Source organism: Neophocaena asiaeorientalis, unplaced genomic scaffold (assembly GCF_003031525.2).
Source record: "Neophocaena asiaeorientalis asiaeorientalis breed wild unplaced genomic scaffold, Neophocaena_asiaeorientalis_V1.1 scaffold67, whole genome shotgun sequence".
NCBI lineage: Eukaryota > Metazoa > Chordata > Mammalia > Artiodactyla > Phocoenidae > Neophocaena > Neophocaena asiaeorientalis.
The window spans coordinates 7,448,229-7,471,513 of record NW_020173731.1 but is presented as its reverse complement, the minus strand read 5'-3'; the positions used below and the strand labels follow the sequence as shown (position 1 = coordinate 7,471,513).

Sequence of the window (23,285 nt, the reverse complement as noted above, 5' to 3'; positions counted from 1 at the left end):
TATTCCAGAAAGGCCTAATAGCTATATTGCTCTCCCTGCCCTCCCCCGCCTTCTAAACCCAAATTACACCTTGGATCATACCATTCTCACCACATCAAATGCCCTGCAATCGATGTAGCATTCTTCAGGCTCCAGAGCAGTTTTTGTCCTTCTCTAAAGCCCTGCCCCCTGCAATCTGGACAGACGTCCCGTCTTTCCTTATCCATTACACAGCTCACCATGAATTACTCTAGTTCATGGCATGAAACAAGGCTTCAAACCTACACTGTAAGCCCCTAGCGATCAGGGCCACGTCTGTTACTTCTCTGGGTCCCTAAGTACCTAGAAAGTATTATGTACGTGGCAAGTGTCTGAGGGACACTTAAGAGATGGATGAATAACAGGCCGAGGGGACAAGAAAAGGGCAGCCTGTATTGGGTGGCTTTACTGAGGAAGGAGAAGGTGGGTTCTGAGCAAAGTTTTGAGCCAAAGGATGGTGACAGCCCAAACGCCCTCTGACATGGGGTGGGGGGATGGGGGTCAGTAAACTCTTTTTCTATAAAGTGCCAGATAGGAAATATTTTAGGCTTTGCTGGCCGTATCGTCTCCATGGCAACCACTCAATCTGCCCGTTACAGCTCGGAAGCAGCATAGCCCATAGCTGAATGAACGGGCGCGTCTGTGTCCCAGCAAGATCTTATTTACAAAAGCAGGCAAAGAGTAGATTTGGCCCACAGGCTATAGGTTGCCCACCCAGCTCTAAAGCAAGTTTCTAAAGCATAGGCCCCCTATGGCCTGCCCGGCGGAAAGAGGAGCCCTGCCTCCAGCCCCTTCGTAGCTCCGGCTGCCCTTGTCCTGAGGCAGTCCACTTAGTTTACCCTGGACCTGCATGCCCAGCCCCCGGCCCAACCCCTGGCTGAGTCCCTGTAACCACCACTAGCCAGGGGTCCCCTCCACGTCCACAGGATTAACGGAAACACAGCTCTCCACCGGGACATCTACCCGTCAGTCAGCCTCCAGATCCAGAAGAACTTTGCCAAGAGCAAGTGGAGGGTGAGTGGTCCTCTCCAGGAGGCGGGCAGGCTGTCTAGGCCCTGGAGGCTGGGCTGGGGCAGCTGGGGGAGGGGCTTCCCTTGGGGTCTCCCGGCAGACCCTGGAGTTCCCTGAACCCTCTCTGAAATGAGAAGTGTATGCATCGGTTTCAAGAGGTCCCAGGGCAAAGGGAAAGCTTAAGCCTCACGGCCCTCTGAGGATGGAGACGGCCAGAGACTGGTCTCGTGTCTCCTCAGCAAGCCTTCAACGCAGCAGCCGTGGTACACCACATGAGGAAGCTACACACGAACGTGCACAGCCCAGTTGTCCGCCCGGACGTGGAGCACGGGCCTCCCATCACTCAAGCGTCTGAAGCCTCAAGACCCAGTTCCCCTGAGATCACCATCACCGAGGCACCCGCCCTGGACCAGAGTGTGGCCCTCCCTGCCCTGACCCGGCTGCCCTGCCAGCATGGTCCCCGGCGCACCGCCCCTGGGGGCAGGTCCCTCAACTGCCTGATCCACGGCTCCCTCCGCATCAGCAGCAGCCTTGTGCCCATGCAGCAGGGGCCCCTGGACGTCGGGCCCTGCGGTTGCTGCTCCAGCTGCCTGAGCGTCGGGACCAAAGGGAAGTCCTCCTACTGCTCTGAGCCCACGCTCCTCAAAAAGGCCAACAGAAAACAGTACGTATTTTCAGCCAAAGCCCAAGGCCTAGCCCTGCTCAGCCTGGATCTGAAAGAACTCAGGCAATGGAGCTGAAAGAAATTGACCAAAGAGTCTCTCCCATTTGGGGGCAGCTCTGTAGGGTGGAAGAGCTCTGGATGGGGGGAGAGGAGGGGGTCAAGGGAAATGCCTCCAGTCCTGTCCCCACCCCTCACCAGCTGTGTGGCCACTGTCATTTCAATCCATATCTCTGTTTCTAGTTTGCTCATCTGTAAAATGGGTTGATTGGATCATACCTGCTCAGCCTGCCCCACAGAGGTACTGTCAAAGTTTAGTGAGGCAACAGGGATTATAAATGCCTGCAGAAAGCTGGGTAGATGTGAGTGGTGGGCGTTAGATTCCTTGAGTTTCCAGGGCCTCTGTGTTTTAGGGGGACATTGGGGGCTTGGTTATCTCATTCATCTTTTCTATAAAGGCTCGTACTTTCTGAACCTCATAAAGGGAGGGCTGAGTGGCAGCCACAGGCACAGAGAGTTATCCCGGCTCTCCTTCCTCCTCAAATACTCCATCATAGCCGGCCGCTCCATTTCCTTTCTAGGAACTTCAAATCGGAGGTCATGGTGCCAGTTAAAGCCAGCGGCAGCTCCCACTGCCGGGCGGGGCAGACTGGAGTCTGTCTCATTATGTGATCCCAGGGGCCTGTGTCTATGTCACTACAATTTTCAGGTGAGGGAACTAGAGGGAGGAGGGCCAGGGCCGTGGGCTCAGGGGGAAATCGCAGTCACAGAGTCTCAGTGATGGGGTCCAAGGGGTACCAGAGGCGACAGCACCCCCCCACCCTGAACCCCCTTCTTCTGCAGGAGAGATAGCTATTCACCTCTTCTCTGCCTTTCCAAACCTGGAGTCTACGCTGCAGTGGGAAGAAGGGAAAGCAAGCCGAGCAAGGCCTGATCAGAAGCAGCAGACAGCTGCCACCTGGAACAGACCCTCACAGAAGGCCCAGGAGTGAGTCCCCAAGCGTGGAGCCCTCACCGAAGCTGTGGGCGGGCGGAGCGGCACCCGAGGCTTCCAGGTCCCCCTGGCCTGCCTTCTCCGTGCCCCCAACCCTACGTGCCGTGGCTCTGCACAGTGTCCGTAGATAGCTCTCACCCAGGTCTGTGTCGTTCGTCATGAAAAGCTTAATGGGCTGGCCAAGCTGTGTCACCATCTCCGAGCAAAGCCATATGGAGCATCTACCCAGACTCCCCGCTCAGCACACCCTGGATCTTGCCTCTCCAGCCTCCGTCCTCGTAGCCATAATGGGCTCGTTAATGGAGTGACCTGCGCATCTGCATGAATGACAGGCAGCTTCGTGGTCTGCTTGTGACCTCTCCAAGTTCAAATCCTAACTCCAGGATTAGCTCCAAACCTGGCCAGCCTACGCCCAGCGCTCTTCTGATCCACCTCTCTCCCTGCCCCCATCCAAAAGCAGGACCACACCCTCCAAGATGAAAAAGAAAGAAACCCAAGGCAAGGTACCGTAAGGAATTATTATCCTGGCCGGATGCCCTCTACACACACACTCAATTAAGTGAAAATTGGAAGTTGACTATTCTTTCAGCGAGTAATTCAGATCCTGGCTCTGCTCCCCTCTCTCTCTCTCTGAAAATCAGACACATTGCTCTTGTCCCTTCCCAGTTTTCTGGTCTCCCGCTCCCTCCAGCTTCAGGCTCTGTGTTGTGCTGAATAAAATGAACATATTTTTTTCTATGAGGTTTCTTTTGGTTCTTCTCTAAGTCAGAAGCAGCTCAGGGGCTTCTGGGCCTCCTGGAGTGGAAAATGCACAGAGAGCTTGAGGTCAGGTAGGACCTAGCGACGGTAGGAGTGGTCGGGGGACACACAGTGGGCCAGGCACCTAGTGACATGAGCTACACGCATCAACTCATTTCCTTCTCAGAACAACCCCTTGGCGGAGGTGCCACCGGAACCCAGACAGTCCAGCCCAAGCAGCCATCCTCCTAATGCCTGTAATAGATGAACTTGGGTTTGAGACCTAGCTCTGCCCTGCCTGCCACATCTGTGACCTTGGGGGAGTCACTGAACCTTTTGTGCCTTGGTTTCCTCACTTGGGGACAACAGTGCCACCTACATCATGAGATAATGCAGATGATGTATCTAGCATAGAGCTCAATAAGTAATTACTCTGATCAATAAAGACCAAGAAGTTCATGTAGATAAAATGCTAGCACAGCGTCCGGGCCACAGTTAGCACACAAACGTTCGTGCCATTTCCATATTTTCAGCACACACACACACACACACACACACACATCCATTTACAGCTTCTTTTTGAGATCTCTGGAGACACAGGGTCTGGTCTTAGTTCTGCCTCTAGGAGCTGTGTGATTTTGAACAGCTTGCTTCCCGTCTCTGGATTTCTACATTTTCTTCTGTAAACGAGAAACTGTATAGTTGTCCAGAGGTGAAAACGCCTCCTCTGGTCTCTCAAGTATAAAATCCATCAGTTGCTGGAGCAAAGGGGCCCCGTCTCCCTAAGTCTGGGTGAGGAGTCGCTAGACAGAGCAGAGTGGGGGCAGCCTATTTTTCACCCACCACCAGGCCTCGGGCTTGAGCAGAGGAGTCCCCAGGAACCCCAGATGGGAGACAGAAACAAATGAGAAATGTTTACTTCACAGGGAGACAGACTATTTCCCCTCTTTGAAACTCCAGGCTCCTTTCTATAGATATTTATTGGGCTTTTCACTTGTACATCAGTTTTAGTTATGTTTCTGTGTTGGTCCAGGATTCAGCCTCAACGGAGAATGAAGGGCAAGGACACCGCCCAGCCAAGCACCCTCCTCTTGAGAGCTCCTGGTTACAATGATGTGGCCTGCCTCCACCACGTCTGTCCCTCAGCGGTAGTTGTCCCATCAGCCCAGGCTCAGCTGCAGCCCAGAGTAACCTTAACAACTGCACACCAGGGTGGTCCAGGCTGTGCTTTAGGTTGCATAAAATTTTCCTGCAGCTGGACGGTATTCCAAGCCAGCCTGGCCCCCAGGAGCAAAGAGGGCAGATGAGCAGGGCCGCAGGCTGGACGCTGGCGCATCACTTGCAGGTGGCGTAGTAGAGCACGCGCCCGTTGATGTGGTTCCGGATCTGCTCCACGTGCTTCTCCAGCCCCGTCAGGTCCGCCGAGCGAAGCATGATGGCCTGGCTGCCCCGAAGCAGCTCCGACTCCATGTCTGAGGGCAGATGGAACAACAGGGGGAGGAAGATGACTCCCAACCCTTCCTTCTCCTCCCACCCACCTGGATGCAGCATCTGCGGGAGAAATCACCTCCACCTGGAGGGAGTCTGGCCCCTAAGGCAGCTCTCTCCAGCCTCAGGGCTCTCCAGCCCCCATCCCACTCTTAGAGAAACATGGCAGGGGCCAGACCCAGGAAGCCCTTACCCCAAGGATCCTCTGCCCCTACTCTTCTCCTCCGCTCTAGGCAGAGTTGTCCCAGGCTGATGAGGGAGGCCACTGGCACCAAGATAAGAAACCCGCTATGTTGGACCCAGACAGCTGCCATCCCACCCATGATTCCTCAGGTGGGCACCAGGGCAAAAGAGCTGGGTGACCAGAATTCCTCCCCATCCTCTCTCCCCAAAAATGCCACTCCAGATAAATCTAGTCCTCCCCCTTCGGTCCATTCCACATCCCACCACCAGATTATGTGTGGAGGATATGAAGGACTCCAAAGTGATCGAGTCCAGCCTGTCCCCCCCTGTCATCCTAAGCAGGGCCCCCTGGACCACATTCATGAGGGCTGGTACCCAGCCTCAGCCTGAACTTTCCAGGAACAGGGCCAGGGGGCACTGTCTCACAAGGCTCCAACTCTAGGCAGTTCTGCTTGTTAAAAAGTCTTCTGGTTAAGCCAGAATCTGAGCACACCTTGCTGCCACCCAATTGTCCCAGGTCTGTCTCCCGGGGTGTAGGAATCTATTCTTTCTGTTTCCTACGTGGCAGTCCTTCGCATGTCTGAGGCCCCATCTTCCCCAGATGAAACCGCCCAAGCTCCTTCGTCCACTCCCCATCTGATATAATCACCAGGCCTTCCCTACATCCCAACCCTGGCCACCCTCCCCCTCAAGTGTGTGGGTTCGTCAATATCCCTTTTGAAGCTGTAGTAGCCTCCACTGAGCTCGATCTCACCTGGGAGATCAGCAGAGTGTAACAGGGTTATTAACAGACTGACATTCAGCCAGTGGGTACCCACATGGACCTATGAGTTAATAAAACACTGAAATGTTTACAGTTGCTGTTCTGTTCCCCGACCCCCATCCCCAGAGGCTCCTTAAGCATCCTTCTCCCCATAACCCTGCAATTCAAGGTAAATTCCTGCAAGCAGGTAAATGCTTGCTCCAATGCTACAACCTGAGCCTTTCTGGCTGGTGGGTAGGTGCAGGACACACCAGTTACTAAATATTTTTAATATCATCCTTGAGCCATTACTCCCTTTGTCTTGGCTGCTTTGAATTTATTAGCTCTTTTGGCAGGAGCAAAGGCACTTCTGGCTTATATCAAGCTTACAGTTACTCAAAACTCTTGGGTCTTTTTCGGGTGAGTAACAACTCATACGTGTTTATCACTAACTGGTTATAAAGTGTTTAGCTACATTACCCACTGAGAAGCCAGACCTCACCTGAGCTATACTTGTGAGTTTAGGTCCAAACAAGGCCAGAGTGAGGGGGAATTTTTCTCCTTACTTAATTTTATCCTGTTAGTTTCAGCCCATCCTTTTAGACTTCTGAGAGTGCCTTAGAATGCTGGTTCTGTTATCTAGTGCATTAACTACCTGTCATCCTCAGATCTGATTAGCAAATTCTTTATCTTCATACAAGACACTGACGGACAGGGCCAGGGCGTGCACTGACCCAGCCCTGGACTCCTCCATCTAGGTCAGCTCCTCTCGCCTCCCACTTCAGTTGTGGCCGGCCATAGCTACTGTCAACTTGCCAGCTCACCTTTCTCCATAGTGTCCATCTAGCTAGCCAAACAGATTTTTGTCAAAAGCTTTCTCTAAAATTCAAAGAGGCTCTGGTTTTGTCATTCACAGGGCAGTGACCCCATCATCACATCTCAGAGACTGAGCCTGAAAATCTCTGTTCTCCTTTCCAAGGAACCTCAGAACCCTTTCGAAAGCTTCTTTCATTATGGTTTGCCATATTCAAAACCCTTGGATGGTTTCCTACTGCCTCCAGGGCTGAGTCTACCCACCTCCTCCTGGCATCGGGGCCGGCCACGTGGACCAGCCACACTGGCTCCGTGCTACTTCTCTCCCACCTGTTCTCTCCTCATCAACCCTCCTCTCCAGTTGGGTGATCCCGCCTCCATCCTCAGAACATGTCTTGATGTCCCTTCTCCTCCTCACAGCCTCTTCCAGGCTTATACATCCTCCCAGGTCCACCTCAAATCTTATCTTTTTTGAACATTACCTTCCCTGAACATTTCTCTCTGACGTTACTTATCCTCTGAGCCCCTAGAGCTTCTATTATTTGGGCTTTTATCACAGTCCTCTTTGTGCTATTAAATAGTTTCATGAAGCTGGTGGCCAATAGGAAAAAATGGATTGCGAGCCTCTTGAGGGCAGGCCTAGTCTTTGTGAACATGTCCACACGCCTCAAAGTCACATTATATGCCTTGTACTTACTAGGTGCTCAGGAAATCCCTATTGATCTCACTGCCTTAGCACTGCTAGCTCCAAACATTAGACCTCAGAAACCCTGGGTTGGGAGCAGCCTTCAGAGATGCCCTGAAGTCCAAGTCCCTGGACAACTCCCTCACCTTTCATCTTGTCCATCATCGCCATGGTTTCCCCAAACAGTTCCTCCGCCTCCATCTTGATGCTTAAGATCCAGCTGCCCTGCTCTCCCAGCATGGGGCTCTGACCCAGCCGGTCCTTCAACTCAGCATACTTTTGCTTTATTCTCTCAAATCCCTGAAAAAGGAAGAACAGTCTCCACATCATCATCATCCCAAGTCCTAAGACCTTTGGCTAAAGGACCTGATGTAACCCAAATCAGCACACAGAGATGAGATGCCTCCTAATATCCCCAATGGGTTGATTCTGCCTATAAAAGCCCCTGGGCCACAAGCCATACCTTAACTTCTGTATTTCCTCTCCCTTCATCTTCAGTGCCAGCACAGGGCCAGGTGCACAGTTGTCACTGAATAGTGTGCTTGGCAGCTTGGCCATTGTACCGGGACCACCGGTACCCTGGAGACACTGAAACTGGCTCTTCGACCTTCTCTCTGATCTAATTCTGACAGTGATGGGGCTCAGGTTGGGCTAAGTCAAGAGTTTCTGTCTGGGCTGGATAACCATGACAGGGGACAAGCTCTGGATCAGGTGTCAAGAGACCTCCTTTGTAGATGAGCTTTAGGTCTGAACAGAGTCACTTCATCTGTGAGAGGAGAGGGATCGGACTGCCTGTTTCCAGCATCCCTGAACCAGCTCCACCAAAGGCATCCAGAGGGAGAATTCAGATACCTGGCCAGGTGTGCCTTAATCCTGAAGCCCCCGCTGGATATTTCAGAATAAATGGTACTCGAAGTGCTTTGGAGCCCATGGTCTTATAAAGTGTACAGAGTCCTGTCCTGCTCCCGCCGGCCATGCTTGCTTGGGCTAACTCTGCCCTCTAGGTACCTCCTGGGCACTCAGTGCCTGCTTGCTGGCCTCCTCTGCCAGATTCTGGGCCTGGGCGGCCTGTGCCCGCTGCTCCCTGGCCCGGTGGCCGAGCTCCTCCATCCGCGCTCGGAAGCCACCCAGCTGCTCCATCAGGCTGGTCGCCAGTCTTTCCGCTGGCCCCAGCACCTGCTGAACCTTTGTGGAAAAAGAGACCCGGAGTTTGGGGTGGGTCTCATAGGCAGTGACCTTCATTCTTCTCTCCTCCAACTCATCAGGCCACAAAAACTCTCTACAAGCAGGACATCACTATCGCCACCATCCCAATCCTCTATCTGCCCCCGGCATCCAGGCCTCCCAGTTCTCCAGCTCAGCTGACCAACCCCACCCACTCCTGCAGCAGCCACGAGAGCAGAAAACCAAAGGCTCGAAGCCAGGCTCAAGGCTCATAGGCTCCCTTCTTCAGGGCCCCAGCTCAGTTTCCACCCGGGTCACTTCCTGGCATCTTCTATGCCTTGCGCCCGAGTCTGAATGTTCATTCCCACAAGTGGGGGAAGGAAGCCATAATGCCTACCTCAGCAACCCTGTCTTGGATACGCTGAAGGGAGCGGCGGGTGCCTTGCATGGTGTCCTGGGCCTCCTGCAGTGCCAGCGTGCCCTGTCGCAGGTTCCCCAGCACATCCTCCACCTGGCCCTCCACTGTGTGGGCTCGGCTCCTGGGGCCGGGGGAATGGAAGAGGGGGGAGGGTGGAATGGGTGCACAGTGAATGAAGAGATGTGGGATCCAACTCACTCCCCAGTCCAGAGAATATCCTTTCCAGCCAAGATAAGAAGCCGAGTATTAACTCAGTAGCTTTTCCATCCCAGGACCCCACCAAGCAGGTTGTCTGAGGCAGCCTCTGGGGACGGTTTCCAATAAGGAAGACGGGGTTGTGCCGAATAAAGTTTCAGCTGGATGCCGTGTATCACTTCACCATCCCCCACCACAGTAAGCACCTCCTCCTGTCTCCCAGCCCTCGGCACCCCTCTGACTTGCAGACGTTCCTCTCTTGCTTCCAGCAACAGAGTTGAGGGGCAAATTCCCAGCCCGATCCTGGGAGAAGTTCAGGGCCCAGGGCCACACCTGGCCTGCTCAGCCTCAGCCTGGAGCCTGCGAGCCCGAGCGATGTCCTGCTTGGTCTGAGAAAGCACCAGGTCCACGTTGGGGAGCCTGGCTGCGATGGCCTGGATCTCATTCATCTTCCGCAGGACTGTGGCAGAGTCTGTGGGCAGCCACAGGGCCAGCACGGCCTCACTGACCTCCTGGATGGTGTCTACGTCAGTGTCAGGGTCTGGAAGACAAACCATCCATCGGAATGGGGGAGCTCAGCCACCTCCCCAAAGATCAGAGGCCTCTCCAAGCTGACAACACCCGTGGGCAGCACCTCCATGCCATCTCTGCCCGGGCTGCCCAAGGAGCTGCGGCTCCCTCCCGGGCACACTCAGGCACCCTGCTCTGAGAATTTCCGGGCTCGCTGTCGCGGGAGGATGGCTGTCGGCACAGCTGTGGCAACTAAGTTCCACCACAGGAAGCTGCAGGCTGGGGAGAAGGAGGTGGTACCAGGCAGCTGGTACTGAACAATGCCTGGAGCACAGATATAATCAGCCCTGAAGTGGGGAGACCAGCCAGGGACTGGAACTGCTTCCTTGGCAATAAGAACCCTTCCACGTGCCCCTCCTCTGGGGCAGAGTGCTCGCTTTTGCAAAGGCAGATCAAGATTACCTGGGCTTTGCTCACATGTCACCTTCTGAGAGGGGCCAGCCCAGGCCATCCAATCTAGGATCGCAACCTCTACCCTCTGCCAACACTCCTTACCCTCCTTCTCAGCTTTATCTTCCTCCCTAACATTTATCGCCACCCACGTGCTGGACACTTAACTCATTTATTGGGTTTTCTGTCATTTCCCCACTAGAACGTAAACAACGTGAGGACGGGGACTGGCTTTCATCCACAGCTATAGCCCAGCCCCTAGCACAGTGCATGGCACTTGGAGGCACTCTGTTTGTACATTGAACAAATGATTGAAGGGGCTCCAGTCTCAGGCCTCCTCTTTACTATTCAAGCAAACTGGGACAAGTCAACTGGCTTCGTTGAGCTCAGTTTCCTGATCTGTGAAATAGGAATCACGATGGCCAACCTCAAGGGATGATATGAAAAAATCAATTTAGCAGGAATTTCACAATCCAACTCTGGATCAGAGAGTAAGGTCAGGAGTACAGAGATGGCATCTCCTCCCCATGGTCACTTTTACAGATTCCACTGGTACCGACATGGTAGGGAAGGGGGCACCCCCCCACCCAGATAGTTTGCCCTAGGACTTAACTCCTCTGGGGCCCACCCAGCCTTACTCTGCAATCAAAGGTTTCCTCACCAACTGGCTACAGAGGTCCTAGACCGAGTCCCCTCCTCATGCCAGGTGGAAGGACATTCCTGGAAGGTGGAAACCATGCCTCTTTATTGCTATGTCCTTTTGGGGCCAGGGCAGCACACTGCAGGAGCTCAAGGCATAATTGTGGCTGAGTTTCATGAAGTGGGCTTTTCCCCAATTACGAGCTTTCACAAGGACCTCCCCATAGAGACCACCAACCTCTCAACTAACCCAGAGTCCTACTCTCAACGCGGCTTATATGTGCCTTCCCTAGAAAGCCTCTTACGGCAAGCACACCCTCACCTAGTGCCTGCCCTTCTTTTGTTCTGCCTCACTTCAGCTGCACCCGTGGGCTTGGTCTTAGTTACACTCAGTTTCATGGGCTTCTGAGTCTAAGAGTGGGCTCAGCAAACATTCACTGCTCCAAGCTGCAGGATGTGGGGAGCTGAGACTGCAAGTCAGATTGGACTTGGTCCTTGCCCTCATGGAGCTTGAAATCTAGTGGGGCAAGGAAGCACAACCCTGAGTGATGGGGGTAAGCTCAGGGTGCTAGGACGGCTGTTACAGGGGCTCCTAACCCAGTCTGACAGGTCCAGGAAAGCTTCCTGGAGAATGAGATACCCAGGGGATCCTTAGAGGGTTGTGTAGGAATTAGCCAGGTCGGGAGGGGTGGGGCAGGGCAGGGGAGACAATGCAGGGAGAGGACAAACATTAGAGAAGGCAAAGAAGCAAGATGGGTGGTGGGGCGCTGGGAGGTGGTCCAGCTCATAACGCAATAATCTAGAGTGTGGACTCCGGAGTGAGGTGAGCCCTTCCCATACTCCCTCCAAGCTGGATGCTTCTAGGCAGGTTTCTTAACCTCCCTGTATCTGGAGTCCTCACGTGCAAAGTGGTAGGCAGTCGGGATTAAATAATGTGAAGCACTTAGAACAGTGCCCGACACTTAGTAAGAACTCAGTAAACCTGACCTATTATCTTTGTCACTTCCTTTGATGACCTGAGAAAGATGGTGCCCCCTCTCTCCTCCACTGGCCTTCCACTCTCCCGCCCTCGCTGTGACCCTGTGCGCCCACAGCAGCTGGTACCCATGTTTCCTGCAGCGGGACTCTGGACCTTAGAATCCACAGCCATGGAGACTGTAAGAATTATCCCAGGTCCCTCCCAGGGGCCAGGCCTCTCTCAGGCCCTGCTCTTTCTCTCTGCCCCTCATCCTGTCCAAGGACTCAACCTGAGACACAAGCATAACTGAGGGGACAGCAGGGACCCCGCAGCCCGGCCACTCCCTGCCCATTCATTGGAGCCCAGACTGCACCCCAAGGACAGGCTTCCTATCCCACCACCCCCTAGCTGGGGTTGATGCAGGATGGGGGGCCACCTAGCCTGCCTTACGCGGCTTCACTCAGGGAAGGTCTTCCTTATTTGTGAGTCCCATCCCCAAACTCCGGCCTGTCCCTGCTTCTCTCCAACCCGCCACCTGCACCCCGGAGGGGGCTCTGGCCTCTTGAAGCAGAAGCACCGCAGTAGTACAGGAAGAACGACTGTCATTACACCAGGCCGTCAGCTCATGTTAACTGGGCTCCCAGCCAAGCAAATTCCCTGGCAGGGGCCAGAAATTTAATAATATCAGTTCATACTCCTGAGGCATCTTTAATTTGTCAAAACACATTTTATGTCGTTGCTTGACACCCGGAATAAACTTGTAAAATACTATCATCCCCGTTGGCAGAAGCGAAAAGATGAGGTAAAGAGGAAAACAACTTGCCCAAAGTCCCACAGATTCCCTGAGTCCCGTCCAGGGACCTTCCCACTCCCCAGGTGGCAAGGGAGGAGATCGGGTTCACTTATTCATTCAATCAACATTGGGTGCTTTTCTGGGCCTGGACTTATGCTAAGTGCCAGGGACACAGTGAATAAGACAGACAGCCATCCCTGCCCTCTCGGAGTTTAGGGTCCAGTTGGGAGACAAACGTTACACTTGTAGACAGGTGAGCTCAACAACCACAGGCTTGGAGTAGAGCAGTGAAGGTCAGACTCCAGAGGGGAATATGGGGGAGGGGGATGACCAGAGGGGGTGGTCAGAAAAGGCCCCCCCGAGGGAGATATTTAAACTCAGACCTGGAGGGCAAGAATCAGCAGCCTTAGAGAGAGCATCCCAGGCAGAGGAACAGCAAGGGCCTCCGAGGCTGGCAAGAGCCTGGCCTGTTCAAAGATGGTTTGTGAGCAAAGTGGAGAGGATACAGGCCATACCCAGGAGGTAACAGAGGCCATGGTAAGGAGCTGAGAGTTTATCCCAAGAACAAGGGAAAGCCAGTGAAGGATGTTAGGCATGAGTGGGATGTGACCCCGCTTACACATTTTTCAAAGATGTTTCAGACTGTTCTGCTGAGAACGGGCTATGAAGGAGCAGGAAGGAGGTGGGGGGTCACCTAGAGGCCGTGCAGCCATCCAGGTGACTGATGGGGGCTGGTCCAGGGGCATGGAGACCAGGGAAGGAAGTAGCTGACTGACAAATGAGATGAGGGACAGGGAATGGGGCACTGAGGACAGGCGGAAGTCGAAACATCAGCCCAGGAAAAGGTAAAGACCAGCTCACCTGAGAGGAAGTCTCGGACCTGCTGGATGAGGAGCCGCGTGCGTGTGACGTCTTCCTCCATCTGGGAGCGGCTGGTGCTCACCTGCATCTCCAGGCTCTGAGCATCTGACTGCACCTGCAAGGTGGCTTCCTCGGCTGCCCTGATCTGCTGACACACACTATGGGTCAGCAGTGGTTAAAGCCCCAAGAGGGCCTCTCAGCAGCCCCCGAGGATTCTGGAGGCACCTGCTACCCAAGATCTCCCTAGGAAACTTTTGTAACTAGCTCGGTTTGGCCCCAGAAGAAATGATGTAAAAACACTGGCCTCAAACTCTATCTCTCGCTTGCTGTAGGGCCACGGGAAAGTCACCCGACATCTCTGGGCTTTCGACTCCTGGCTACAGAATGGGAGCTCTGACTTGCTTAGGAGCTCTTGTCCCCTCTGCCTCCTCCACCACGGACCCACCCCACCTCAGCCACACCTACCATCTGCCTGGTCTGCTGGAGCTGGGCGTTGAAGCCCCGCAGCTGCTCGGCCACCTGCCCTGCCGTCCGGAAGGCCCCACCTGCCCTGGGGAGAGCACCCCTGCAGTGGGAGCCACAGGCCGTGCCGTTGTCTCGGGGACACAGCTCCCCAGGGCACGCTCCCGGGGTGCAAGCCATCTCCCTGGGGCCCCCACAGAGCTGTGGAAAGATGGGGGCATCAGAGGGGGTCCCCAAGCCTCCTCAGTGACCACTCCCCTCCCACACCTGGGAAACAAGTAGCCAGACATCTCCACGGCAATTTGGGCACCAGAAACTTGTTTCCTTGGTAACTGCTGAACACACTATGTGGGGTCAAGGGTCGGGATGGGCAGGGGTGTGGGAGGTCCACGTGGCCCCAGGGGGGAATGTGGAGCAACAGTCGGTGAGTGACAAGCTGGGGTGGGGGGCCTCTGGAAGTGGGGCTCCATGACAGGAGTCACCTTGTTGGCGGCGGGTGTCAGATCAGGCAAGGAAGCCATCTGCAGCCTCAGGGCCGCGAGCTGGGGGCCACCGGCCCCTCCTGCCCCTCCCAGCTGCTGCTCCAGCCTCTCCGCCTCTCTCCGGCTGTCCCTGAGCCGCAGCAGCCGGCGGGAGCTATCCGTGACCTGCTGAGCAGCCTGGGATGACCGCTGGTGGGCCGCGGTCAGCATCCGGAAGGCTCCTATGGGAAGAAGAGAGGGAACCAAGCTGGCCCTGGACCCGGAGGCCTGGAGACGGAGATGAAGCCTGGCCCGGCGTGGTGTCTGTGTACCACTCCTCACCTGAAGGATCGGCACTGCTTATTTTTTCAAACTGCTCCCTCTTGCTCTGATACATAACGAGGAGGCGATTGAAGCTTCTGTCCAGATTCTCCAGGTCTCCCGGGAGGGACAAAGTCCCCTCCTCTAGGGGCAGATCCACCTGCAGGCCCTGGAGAGTCTGCCTGAAGTGGGAGAGAAGCTTCCACTAAAATACAGGAGGGGGGCTTCCTCCCTAGAGCCAGCCATCCCCTCGGAGAAATTGCTACTGAGTCAGGAAAAAGAGACGCCATCAGTAAAAGCCACAGAAGGGAGCCTCCGCAGGCTGGAGAGGATCCTGCTGGGCAAAAGCTAGCACAACCTCCCTCCACCCCTATGCGGGCAGATCCATAAAAATCTCTCCCTCCTTGGCGTGTGTGACCCTAACAGTCCCGGCTTTCCTCCGCCTCCCCACATCGGCTTCCACGAGGAGCATCCCCCGAGCCCCTCCTCCTCCTCTGCTGCCTACCGGCGGACATCAGCCACCACCTGTACCCCAGGCTCCCGAGTCTCTCTTCTGCAGCCCACACCTCCCCACAGAGCTCCCGTAGCTGCAGCCCACTGGTGGTCTCCACCTGAAGGGGGTCACCTGCCCTGACCCACCACGGCTGAGCTTCCAGACATTCCTCCCTCCCAGGGCCTTTGCAGCTCCACCCACCACCATTCCCTCCACCAGCCTCGCGTACTCCATGGCCGGGCTTTTCTCAGCACGGACCGTCCTTCTGGAAAGCCCCACCAGGGCTGCACACCCAGCCCACCAACCGCCTGCAGACTCCCTACTCAGTGCTGAGACCAAGGTCAATGGCACACCTAGATGGCTCAGGCCCTCACAGTCAGCAAGTGCTCAGGGAAAGAAAACTCATAAAAACTTCAGAAGGAAACCTCCCTGAGAAGGCACCTCGGCTGGTGGGAGGAGACCGTGGGTGGGACTGCTCCCATTCCAAAGGCAAACGCAAGTTATTTTTAGAGCCCTGCCTCTCAGATGCCCTCCACAAGGTTGACTAATGCAGAGCTGACTCTCCCACGGGCGGCACCGGGCACTTGGAAGAACTCAGGACTTGGGCTCGTGCCTGTGCTCCCGGTGCCCCTCGGCGGCCACGTGACTCTATCATGTCACCTATCTGTGCCTGTTTCCTCATCTGCAAAATGCAAGGAATAACACCCACCACGCCAACCTCCCAGGACTGTCGTGACAGTGAAAAGAGAGGCGCCTGTGAGAAGCCTTGGTAGACGGTAAAGGGCTGTAACCGATGTAAGGAAGGACCAGTGTGCCCCTATGTGGACCCACATGGAATTGTTCTTCTGCCACGTGGCTCGGCAGGGAGAGGGAATGACCTGATGGAGACGATGGCATTGGCCACCTGGGCCACCTCCTGCTCCGTGACCAAGGCGCCGCCGAGGATGGCTTGGATCTGCTCCAGCTTGTTCTTTGTGTCCAGCATCCGGGACGCCAGGCCGCGGTCCTCCAGGCCCGGCCCAGGCCACAGGCTGGTGGTGGCATTACGGAGGCTGCTGAGGCGGAGGGCCCGCTCCCGGAGGCCGGTGTCATAGGTCTGGAAGCAGGGGTGGCAGGCCACACACACCGGGTAGCGGTCACAGTAGCCTCGCTGGCACTGGTCGCAGCGTGGCCCGGTCGAACCAGGGCGGCAGAGACAGCGGCCCGAGGCCTTATCGCAGCCTGGTCCCTCCGTTCCCCGGAAGTCACAGTCACAGGCTAAGGGGGGAGAAATGATGGTCAGAGGCCTGGGGGTCAGGAAGATCAGGTGTTTGTGGGGAAAGCCCGAAGAGGAGGTCTGACCTCAGGGTCTTTCACACTTAGAATAAGACAGTCAAGGCCGGAATGAAATCATGGTAATGACAGCAAGCCCTTACGTAGCACCTCCGACGTGGCAGGCACTGTTCTGAGCCTCACTCACCAGGCACACGCTAACGCTTCTGACCCTCACCACACACTCTGTGGCAGAGTTAACATGCTCATTTTCCCATTCTCACAGATGAAGCACCTGAGGCAGTGTGCCCCTTGCCCAGATGAGGAAACTGAGGCCTGAAGAGGGGGAGCAACTCCTCCTGAGGTCACAGAGCTGAGAACAGACTCGGGTCTGCGTGCCCTTGTCACTATTTGTCAAACTGACTCCCCCTCAGGACTCACTTTCTCCATCTATGAAGAGGGAGAGGAGGACGTTTCCTGCAGATGGCTTCTGGGAAATGGTTTCTCAGGGAAGCGGGAAGCAAAGCAGCCCTCCTGTCATGCGCACATAGGGACATGGGGACGGCCTGGTGTCAGCCCCGTGGCAGCAGTGGGGAGCGAGCGCTCCTATGGGTTGCCAGGGCCCACCCCGCGTGGACCAGTACGGGATGCCCTCCCCCACCACAGACCCACGTGTCCCCACCACGAGCCCACCCGAGCACACACCCCCATGTCCTCCGCGTCCCCACTCAGTGAGCACACCTCGGCATCCCATAGCTGCATCTCCGTAGGTCTTGTCAGGACACTGGCGGATGGCTGCAGCGTTGCAGGTCAGGCCACCAAAACCTTCCTGACAGGGGCACTGTCCTGTGAACTGTGCGGGGAGAGACCGGTCAGGGGGCAGAACTCCCCAGTGCACCCCAAAGCAAGGGCTCCCACAAGGACACAAGCTCCGAAGTCAAAGCCCAGGACGGCCCTGCAGAAGGTGTGCGAATGTGGCATTGCCAAAGGCTGAGAGCCACGGACGGAGGGACATTTGGTGGCCTCCCCAGGGGAAGGCGGACAGAAGCAGCCCAGTCTGACTTTGGAAAGACCCAGAAGGGCAGTGCGGAGGGGAGACAGAGGCTGGTGGGCGGGAGCCCTCCCTTGCTGAGCGGCCCATGCTCTACCCTGCCATGTACCTGGTTGCACTGGGGACTGAGGGAGTTGTGCGGGTCACAGGCACATGGCTCGCAGCCCCGGCCGCTGGCCAGCTTCCAGTGGTAGCGAGCGCACTGGTCACATTTGGGGCCCACCACGTGGGGCAGACACAGGCAGCGTCCACTCTCCTCATCACACGGCATGTCCCGCCGGGCACCCAGGACGCTGCAGTCACAGCCTGCACGGGAGGGAGGGCTGCTGAGCTCGGGGGCCGGGCCACCAAAATCTTACCCCCAGAGGACGTGCACCAGGGAGGGGCACAGCCTGGGAAAAGAACGAGGTAGGGCCGTTCCCTCCAGATAACCTGGCTGACTCATAAGGCCACCGCACTTTCCCACCAGTCCCCACACCTGGCTGCTTGGCCACCTGCCTGCCCTCCCTCGGGAGGATTCTGTCCCACCTTCCACCTCAGGCCTGTGCTGTCACCTGCTGGAAGCCAGTGGCAAAGCACCCGGCACGCAGCTCCGGGAGTAGGACCAGTCACAGATCTGGTGGCCCCAGGCGCCTGCCCCACGCCACGGCAGGCTGGGCCCCTTACTCACGGTGGCAGCCCTGCGGGTTGGCATAGGTGAGTCCTGTAAATCCCGGCTTGCACAGGTCACAGCGTTCCCCCTGCACTTGCTCCTTGCATACACACTGCCCGGTCACTGGGTCACAGGGCGCTCCTGGCACTGCCCCATCCGGATCACACTCGCAGGCTGAGAGACAAAGGCAGCCACGGCAGGAGGGACAAAGAAGAAAAGCAGAGAGCACATTCTAGAAGCCAGGCTTCCTGGTTCAAATCCTTGTTCCACCACTTCCTGACTTACAACCTTACCAATCCCTCTGTGCCTCAGCTTTCTCACCTATAAAATGGGGGTAATTATACAACACTCATAGGCTTCTTATGAGGAATCAATGAGTAGGTGTAAAGCAGATGGAACAGTGCTTGGCACATGTTAAGTACTATAAAAGTTTTGGTTGGCATTATTTACTGAATAGCTACTCCGTGGCCAGCACGGAGCTGGGCACTCTTGCCTGTCACCTTATGTAATCCTCACGATAATCCTGAGAGGTGAGGATGCTTACCCCCATTGCACAGATGAGGAGACTGAGGCTCAGAGATGTTCAAAGAACATACGCAAGGTCACACAGCAAGCAAGTGCTGGAAACAGAAGTCAAACTCAAGACTTTCTCACTGTTTCCATAAATAGATAAATATCAACAGGAAGTGAACCAACTTTCTCCCACCCCAAAACCCAAGCCCCTTTCATGGCTTTCAAAACGAAGACTCTTCCTTCACCTAGGAAGTCTTACCTGATGAACCCCACCCGGATCGAAGTGCTTCTATCTCATTGCTCTCTCCCATAGGAACTCACTGGCCCTTGTGATGTGTTAAGTCACTCCTGGGTGACTTACATGTTCCTTTAATAAACATTCCTGGAGCATCAATTATTTGTCTGTCGTTGTGCTAGGGCCCAAGGATACAAGAATAACCCCTGCCACGGAGGGGTCCTTAATGTTGGAGGAAGCAGAAAAATAAAGAGCAAACCACACTGACTTGCTTAGAAGGGCACAGCTAAGTTAAAAACAATTGCCCACAAGTCCTGACACACGACCAAGTCTTCACGCTTCCTGAGGGCCTGTATGTCCTTAGGGACGTGTGCTCTGTTGAGCCCAGAACAGATGGGGATTAACAGACATATGATGCCCTGGGTCCCTGGAGCCCCGACTCACGGATGCAGGTCTCCTGAATGGGAGCATCAGGACGCCGGTTCCGGAAATAGTGCAGCTGACACCGCTCACAGTTCTTGCCCTCAGTGTGGTGTTGGCAGTTGTCACACACACCTCCATGTGCCCCCTGGCTGGCGGTAAACACGGCTGGGTCGAAGTGACATGTCTCTGAGTGTCCGTTGCAGTCACACCCTGCAAAAGGAGATAACTAGGGCTGACATTTGAGCAGCATCGTTGCCATGTACAAAGCACGTTCCACACGAACTCGCTGGCATCCCCAGCAACTCTGCAAGATGCTCAGGTCTGGGAAACAGGGCAACTGAGGCCCAGGGAGGCTTTTGTAATTTATTTCAGGTTATATAGCCAGTAAGAAAGGAAAATAGAGAACTCAGGCCTCTTGACTCCCAGTGTGGGGACTGACCCAAGAATAATACCCATGTTGAGCCGAAGAGAGAGCCCTTTGAATGGTCCCATGTCAACCCTCGCCCACTGCCACCTGCTGGGTCTCCTGCTGGGTCACTGCCCTTCTCTGGGCTGGGGATCTTTGTTGCCCTCATTTATGCAGGGAAGGATCCCGCCTCCAGGAATCTAATTCCATGGATTTCAACTCTGGAGGCACATCTGAAGTAGAAAGAATGACAACAGGGAACCATGTATGTCCTACACTGGATAGGCCAGAAGTAGGAGGACCTGTGGTTAGCCCAAAAGGCACGTGGCATCAGAAGCATGGACCAAATCGTGGTCCCTCCAGGCCTGGCTGAGGAGAAGGGCCAGGAGCGGTGGGAAGATGCAACTCAAATACTTTCTCAAATACCCTCTCTTTCCCCAAAGAGCAAGGAGAGCTTAAATTACAGAATGCAGTTAGGTTTAGATTTAAATAACAAAGACTAGATTCTCCTTGTGTCCCCGCTGGGCCAGCTGCTGCAGGGGAGGTGGGTGATCCCAGGCTCATACTTTGGCATTCATGGGGGTCCTGGTCATCTGCGGGTTTCCAGGGCTTGTTGTTGTAGAAGGGTGCACAGTGTTCACAGTTGGGGCCGGCGGTGTTGTGCTGGCAGACGCAGACCCCATGGACCTAGGAGAGGGGCCATAGGTTACCATGAATAATTATCACAGGAGCGTCCCAGCAATGGACTTGCCCTCTCCGCTCTGTCCCCAGGGTCCAGCTCAGACCTCAGCTCCTCCAGCCTTCACTCAGCTCCTATGGCACTCCCAGATGTCGGCTTGTGTGGTCTGTGTGTGTGTGTGTGTGCTCCTATGGCACTCCCAGATGCCGGCTTGTGTGGTCTGTGTGTGTGTGTGTGTGTGCGTGTGCATGCATGCACACCTGCACTGCTCCTCCATTTAGGTTTTTAAAAGCTCAGCCCTTGCATTTGGCCATCCCCATGCTGCCCAGTCCAAAGCAGCACCTGTAAAGTGCTTAGAGAGCCTTGTTGGTAAACTGTGATTCTAGAAGCTTGTGGGCCCTCGGGAGATTTACATTCCAACAATCTATGACTGCAGTTGTTTGGCTAATAAGACTGCAATGATGAATTGTTCCTAGACTCATTAAGGTATAAAAATAGAATAGCAATTGCGTGCTAATTGTCTTCCATATTAAGCTCACCACCAGCAGGCTGGCATCTAGGACTTGCATTGTGTTTGCTCCGTCCTCATCCCCTACTCACTCCTAACAGCACAGCTGAGCTGAACTAGCCGCTCCCAGGACAAGCCCTACTTTTCTCCACCTTTTGGCCTGTACTGACGTTTTTCTTCCTGACTAGACGTCCCCTCACTCTCTTATTCACCAGCAAAATCCTGCCAGCTAGAACGGCATGTCCTTCACCTGGCTTGCCTTGTCTCTCTAATTCCATGGATTTCAACTCTGAATGCACTTCAGAATTATCTGGGGAGCTTTTTAAAACATACCAATGCCCAGGCCCGATTCAATCCAATCTCAGGGAAGAGGCCCAGCCATCGGTACTTTATAAAGTGGTGATTCCATTGTGCAGCCAGATTTGAGAACTGCCGGGGCTGGGCAGGCCGTTGCCCTCCTCTACATGCTCATATGCCGGCAATCCTGCTCAGCCTCTGTTCTGGTCTTTTGTTTGTGGACCCTAATGGATGACACATCTCTGGCACTGGTCTCCCTCTGCCTTCCTCTGTAGCCTAGGGCAAGCGCTGGCCCAGAAGTGGAAAGGATAAAGCTGCCCGATGCTCATGTCACCTGTATTTCCCTCAAGGGTCGCTTTACGTGATTTCATCGTGCGCCTCTATCACTGGGGCAAATATCATAGTCCCATCTGTTAACAGAAGAACCGAAACCCCGGAAAAGTGAAATGACAGCTCCCTCTGCTTCTTGGTCCTAGACTCTCTCTCCTCTACCGATGGTTCTCAAGTTTGGTTTCACAGCAAAATCCCCTGGGTTGCTTCTTAAGCTGGAGTTTCTCTCTTCCATGCCTGATGCATCTGACTCACTGCTCTGGGGTGGACTTAGCATCTGTGTTAGACTCTGTTCTCTCGCCCTGCCCCATATCTCACCTCTACATGGGACTTTACAGTCCCCAAACCAGGGGCTCTATGGCAGGATGTCAGAACCACCCTGGCAGGATGTTAGAATCACCTGGGGCTTTAAATAACAATAATAAAATCAGAGTGTATGAAAGTGTGGGTCTGGGTGATGTTTTTTAGCTCCCCGGGAAATTACAATGCGCAACCAGTGCTGAAAATCAATGCCTTAAGTTCCCCCACGAACACCCATGCTTATACTTCTACTTATATGTATGCTTATACTTACATATACTTCTATGTTACTGAATAAAAATAATTTCAAACCATAAAGCAGGTCCAAAGAAGTGCTGCAAAATCTGACCTTTGAAATGATAATCATTTAGAATCATTTTCACCATTGCTCAAATATTAAGTACTCGAGTCTTAAATTTAGTGCCCTCCCTCCTTTATAGAAGCTAAAGACGTCAGTCTGCCCGGGTCTTTTCCCTCCCCTCTCCTTTCCCCCTCTCTGGGCTGTCACCTGCACAGTGGTGGAGGGGCTGGCAGGGGCTCTGGAATTGGGGGCACAGTGGTCAGCATGGCCGTGACAGAAACAGCTCCCCTGCAGACGCAGCTGGGAAACAGCATAGTAGGCGCTGGGAGGGTGATAGCCCCTCTGGGGCACAGAGGCCAGCCTGGTGAAGTTGACTCTCAAGTTTGTGATCGCCCCCAGCTCTGAAGGGGACAAACAACAAGGAGGGAGGGGGTAGAGATGGGAAAATAAAGAACGGGAAGTTAGAGTCAAATAGAGACTCCTAGGGCAGGATGATAAGGAAAGGAATTCTGGTCGCACCATTCCATCTTCCTCAACCTTCCCACAACAGAAAAGACCCACTCCACCCTGGCTCAGGCCTTTTGAGTCTCTGGGGCCACCACAATACCCCTATGGGCTGAGCAGGGCAAGTGTTCAATCCAACCATGTTGACAGAGGTAGGAAAGACAAGGAAATGTCCATGATCTGGGTTCCAACCATGTTTTGTTCCCCATCCACAGTCCCACAGGCTAGAGGAGTAGCCACACTGACCTTGAATTTTTTGACTTTGAGTTGCTGGGATCCCAGAGGCTAAATCCATAAGGTTAAGTTGGACCTGCAGAGAGAGTGGAAATGGAAGATCTGAGGAAGAGGTGAACTGTGGCCCAAGCTCAGAGGTCCTCCTTTCCATTCAATGCCCTGACCTTCTCATACTAAGGTCTTTCTTACCTGGAGCCTGAGATGACCATGGATGTGAGGTCTGCCAATCACTCTGGGGGAGGGAGATGATCATTGGGCCTTAGATGAGTGTGTGTGTGTGTGTGTGTGTGTGTGTGTGTGTGTGTGTGTGTACAACCTCTCCTCTCCAGTTGAAAATATAGCTATCCCAAGAATTTCCTGATTTCCTTGGGTCAGAAGTTACAGTAAGATATATAATAGACATATGAGGGTTTAGGGGATACTAATTTTCCAAAGACCCAGGATGAGTGAGAGGGTCCAGAGCCAAGGATACATGGACGTGCTGACCGCCACACTCTAGACAACCCCAATTTCAACTATGCCGTTCTTACTTGATTAAAAAAA

The 23,285-nt window shown here is 54.5% G+C and overlaps 2 protein-coding genes across 2 annotated transcripts in view; one reads left to right on the top strand and one right to left on the bottom strand.

Annotated features, from left to right (window-relative positions):
- Positions 1-2,748, top strand: part of CAMK1G (calcium/calmodulin dependent protein kinase IG) — a 28,677-nt gene extending 25,929 nt beyond the window's left edge. The window contains exons 10-13 of the mRNA XM_024751053.1: positions 945-1,032; positions 1,269-1,693; positions 2,272-2,399; positions 2,534-2,748. Coding sequence (XP_024606821.1) covers positions 945-1,032; positions 1,269-1,693; positions 2,272-2,362 — 604 coding nt within the window. The 3' untranslated portion in view covers positions 2,363-2,399; positions 2,534-2,748. The remainder of the gene's footprint in view (positions 1-944; positions 1,033-1,268; positions 1,694-2,271; positions 2,400-2,533) is intronic.
- A 1,636-nt stretch (positions 2,749-4,384) lies between these two features.
- The window catches only part of LAMB3 (laminin subunit beta 3), a 40,906-nt gene continuing 22,005 nt past the window's right edge, over positions 4,385-23,285 (bottom strand). Inside the window, exons 7-23 of the mRNA XM_024751009.1 lie at positions 22,755-22,818; positions 22,212-22,405; positions 20,156-20,276; positions 19,205-19,393; positions 18,031-18,186; positions 17,470-17,666; positions 17,051-17,162; positions 15,937-16,315; positions 14,587-14,747; positions 14,266-14,486; positions 13,787-13,984; positions 13,322-13,466; positions 9,444-9,651; positions 8,895-9,036; positions 8,342-8,518; positions 7,480-7,633; positions 4,385-4,894 (exon numbers count right to left, since the gene is read on the bottom strand). Of these exons, the coding sequence (XP_024606777.1) occupies positions 4,758-4,894; positions 7,480-7,633; positions 8,342-8,518; positions 8,895-9,036; positions 9,444-9,651; positions 13,322-13,466; positions 13,787-13,984; positions 14,266-14,486; positions 14,587-14,747; positions 15,937-16,315; positions 17,051-17,162; positions 17,470-17,666; positions 18,031-18,186; positions 19,205-19,393; positions 20,156-20,276; positions 22,212-22,405; positions 22,755-22,818 (2,955 nt within the window). The 3' untranslated portion in view covers positions 4,385-4,757. The remainder of the gene's footprint in view (positions 4,895-7,479; positions 7,634-8,341; positions 8,519-8,894; positions 9,037-9,443; positions 9,652-13,321; positions 13,467-13,786; positions 13,985-14,265; positions 14,487-14,586; positions 14,748-15,936; positions 16,316-17,050; positions 17,163-17,469; positions 17,667-18,030; positions 18,187-19,204; positions 19,394-20,155; positions 20,277-22,211; positions 22,406-22,754; positions 22,819-23,285) is intronic.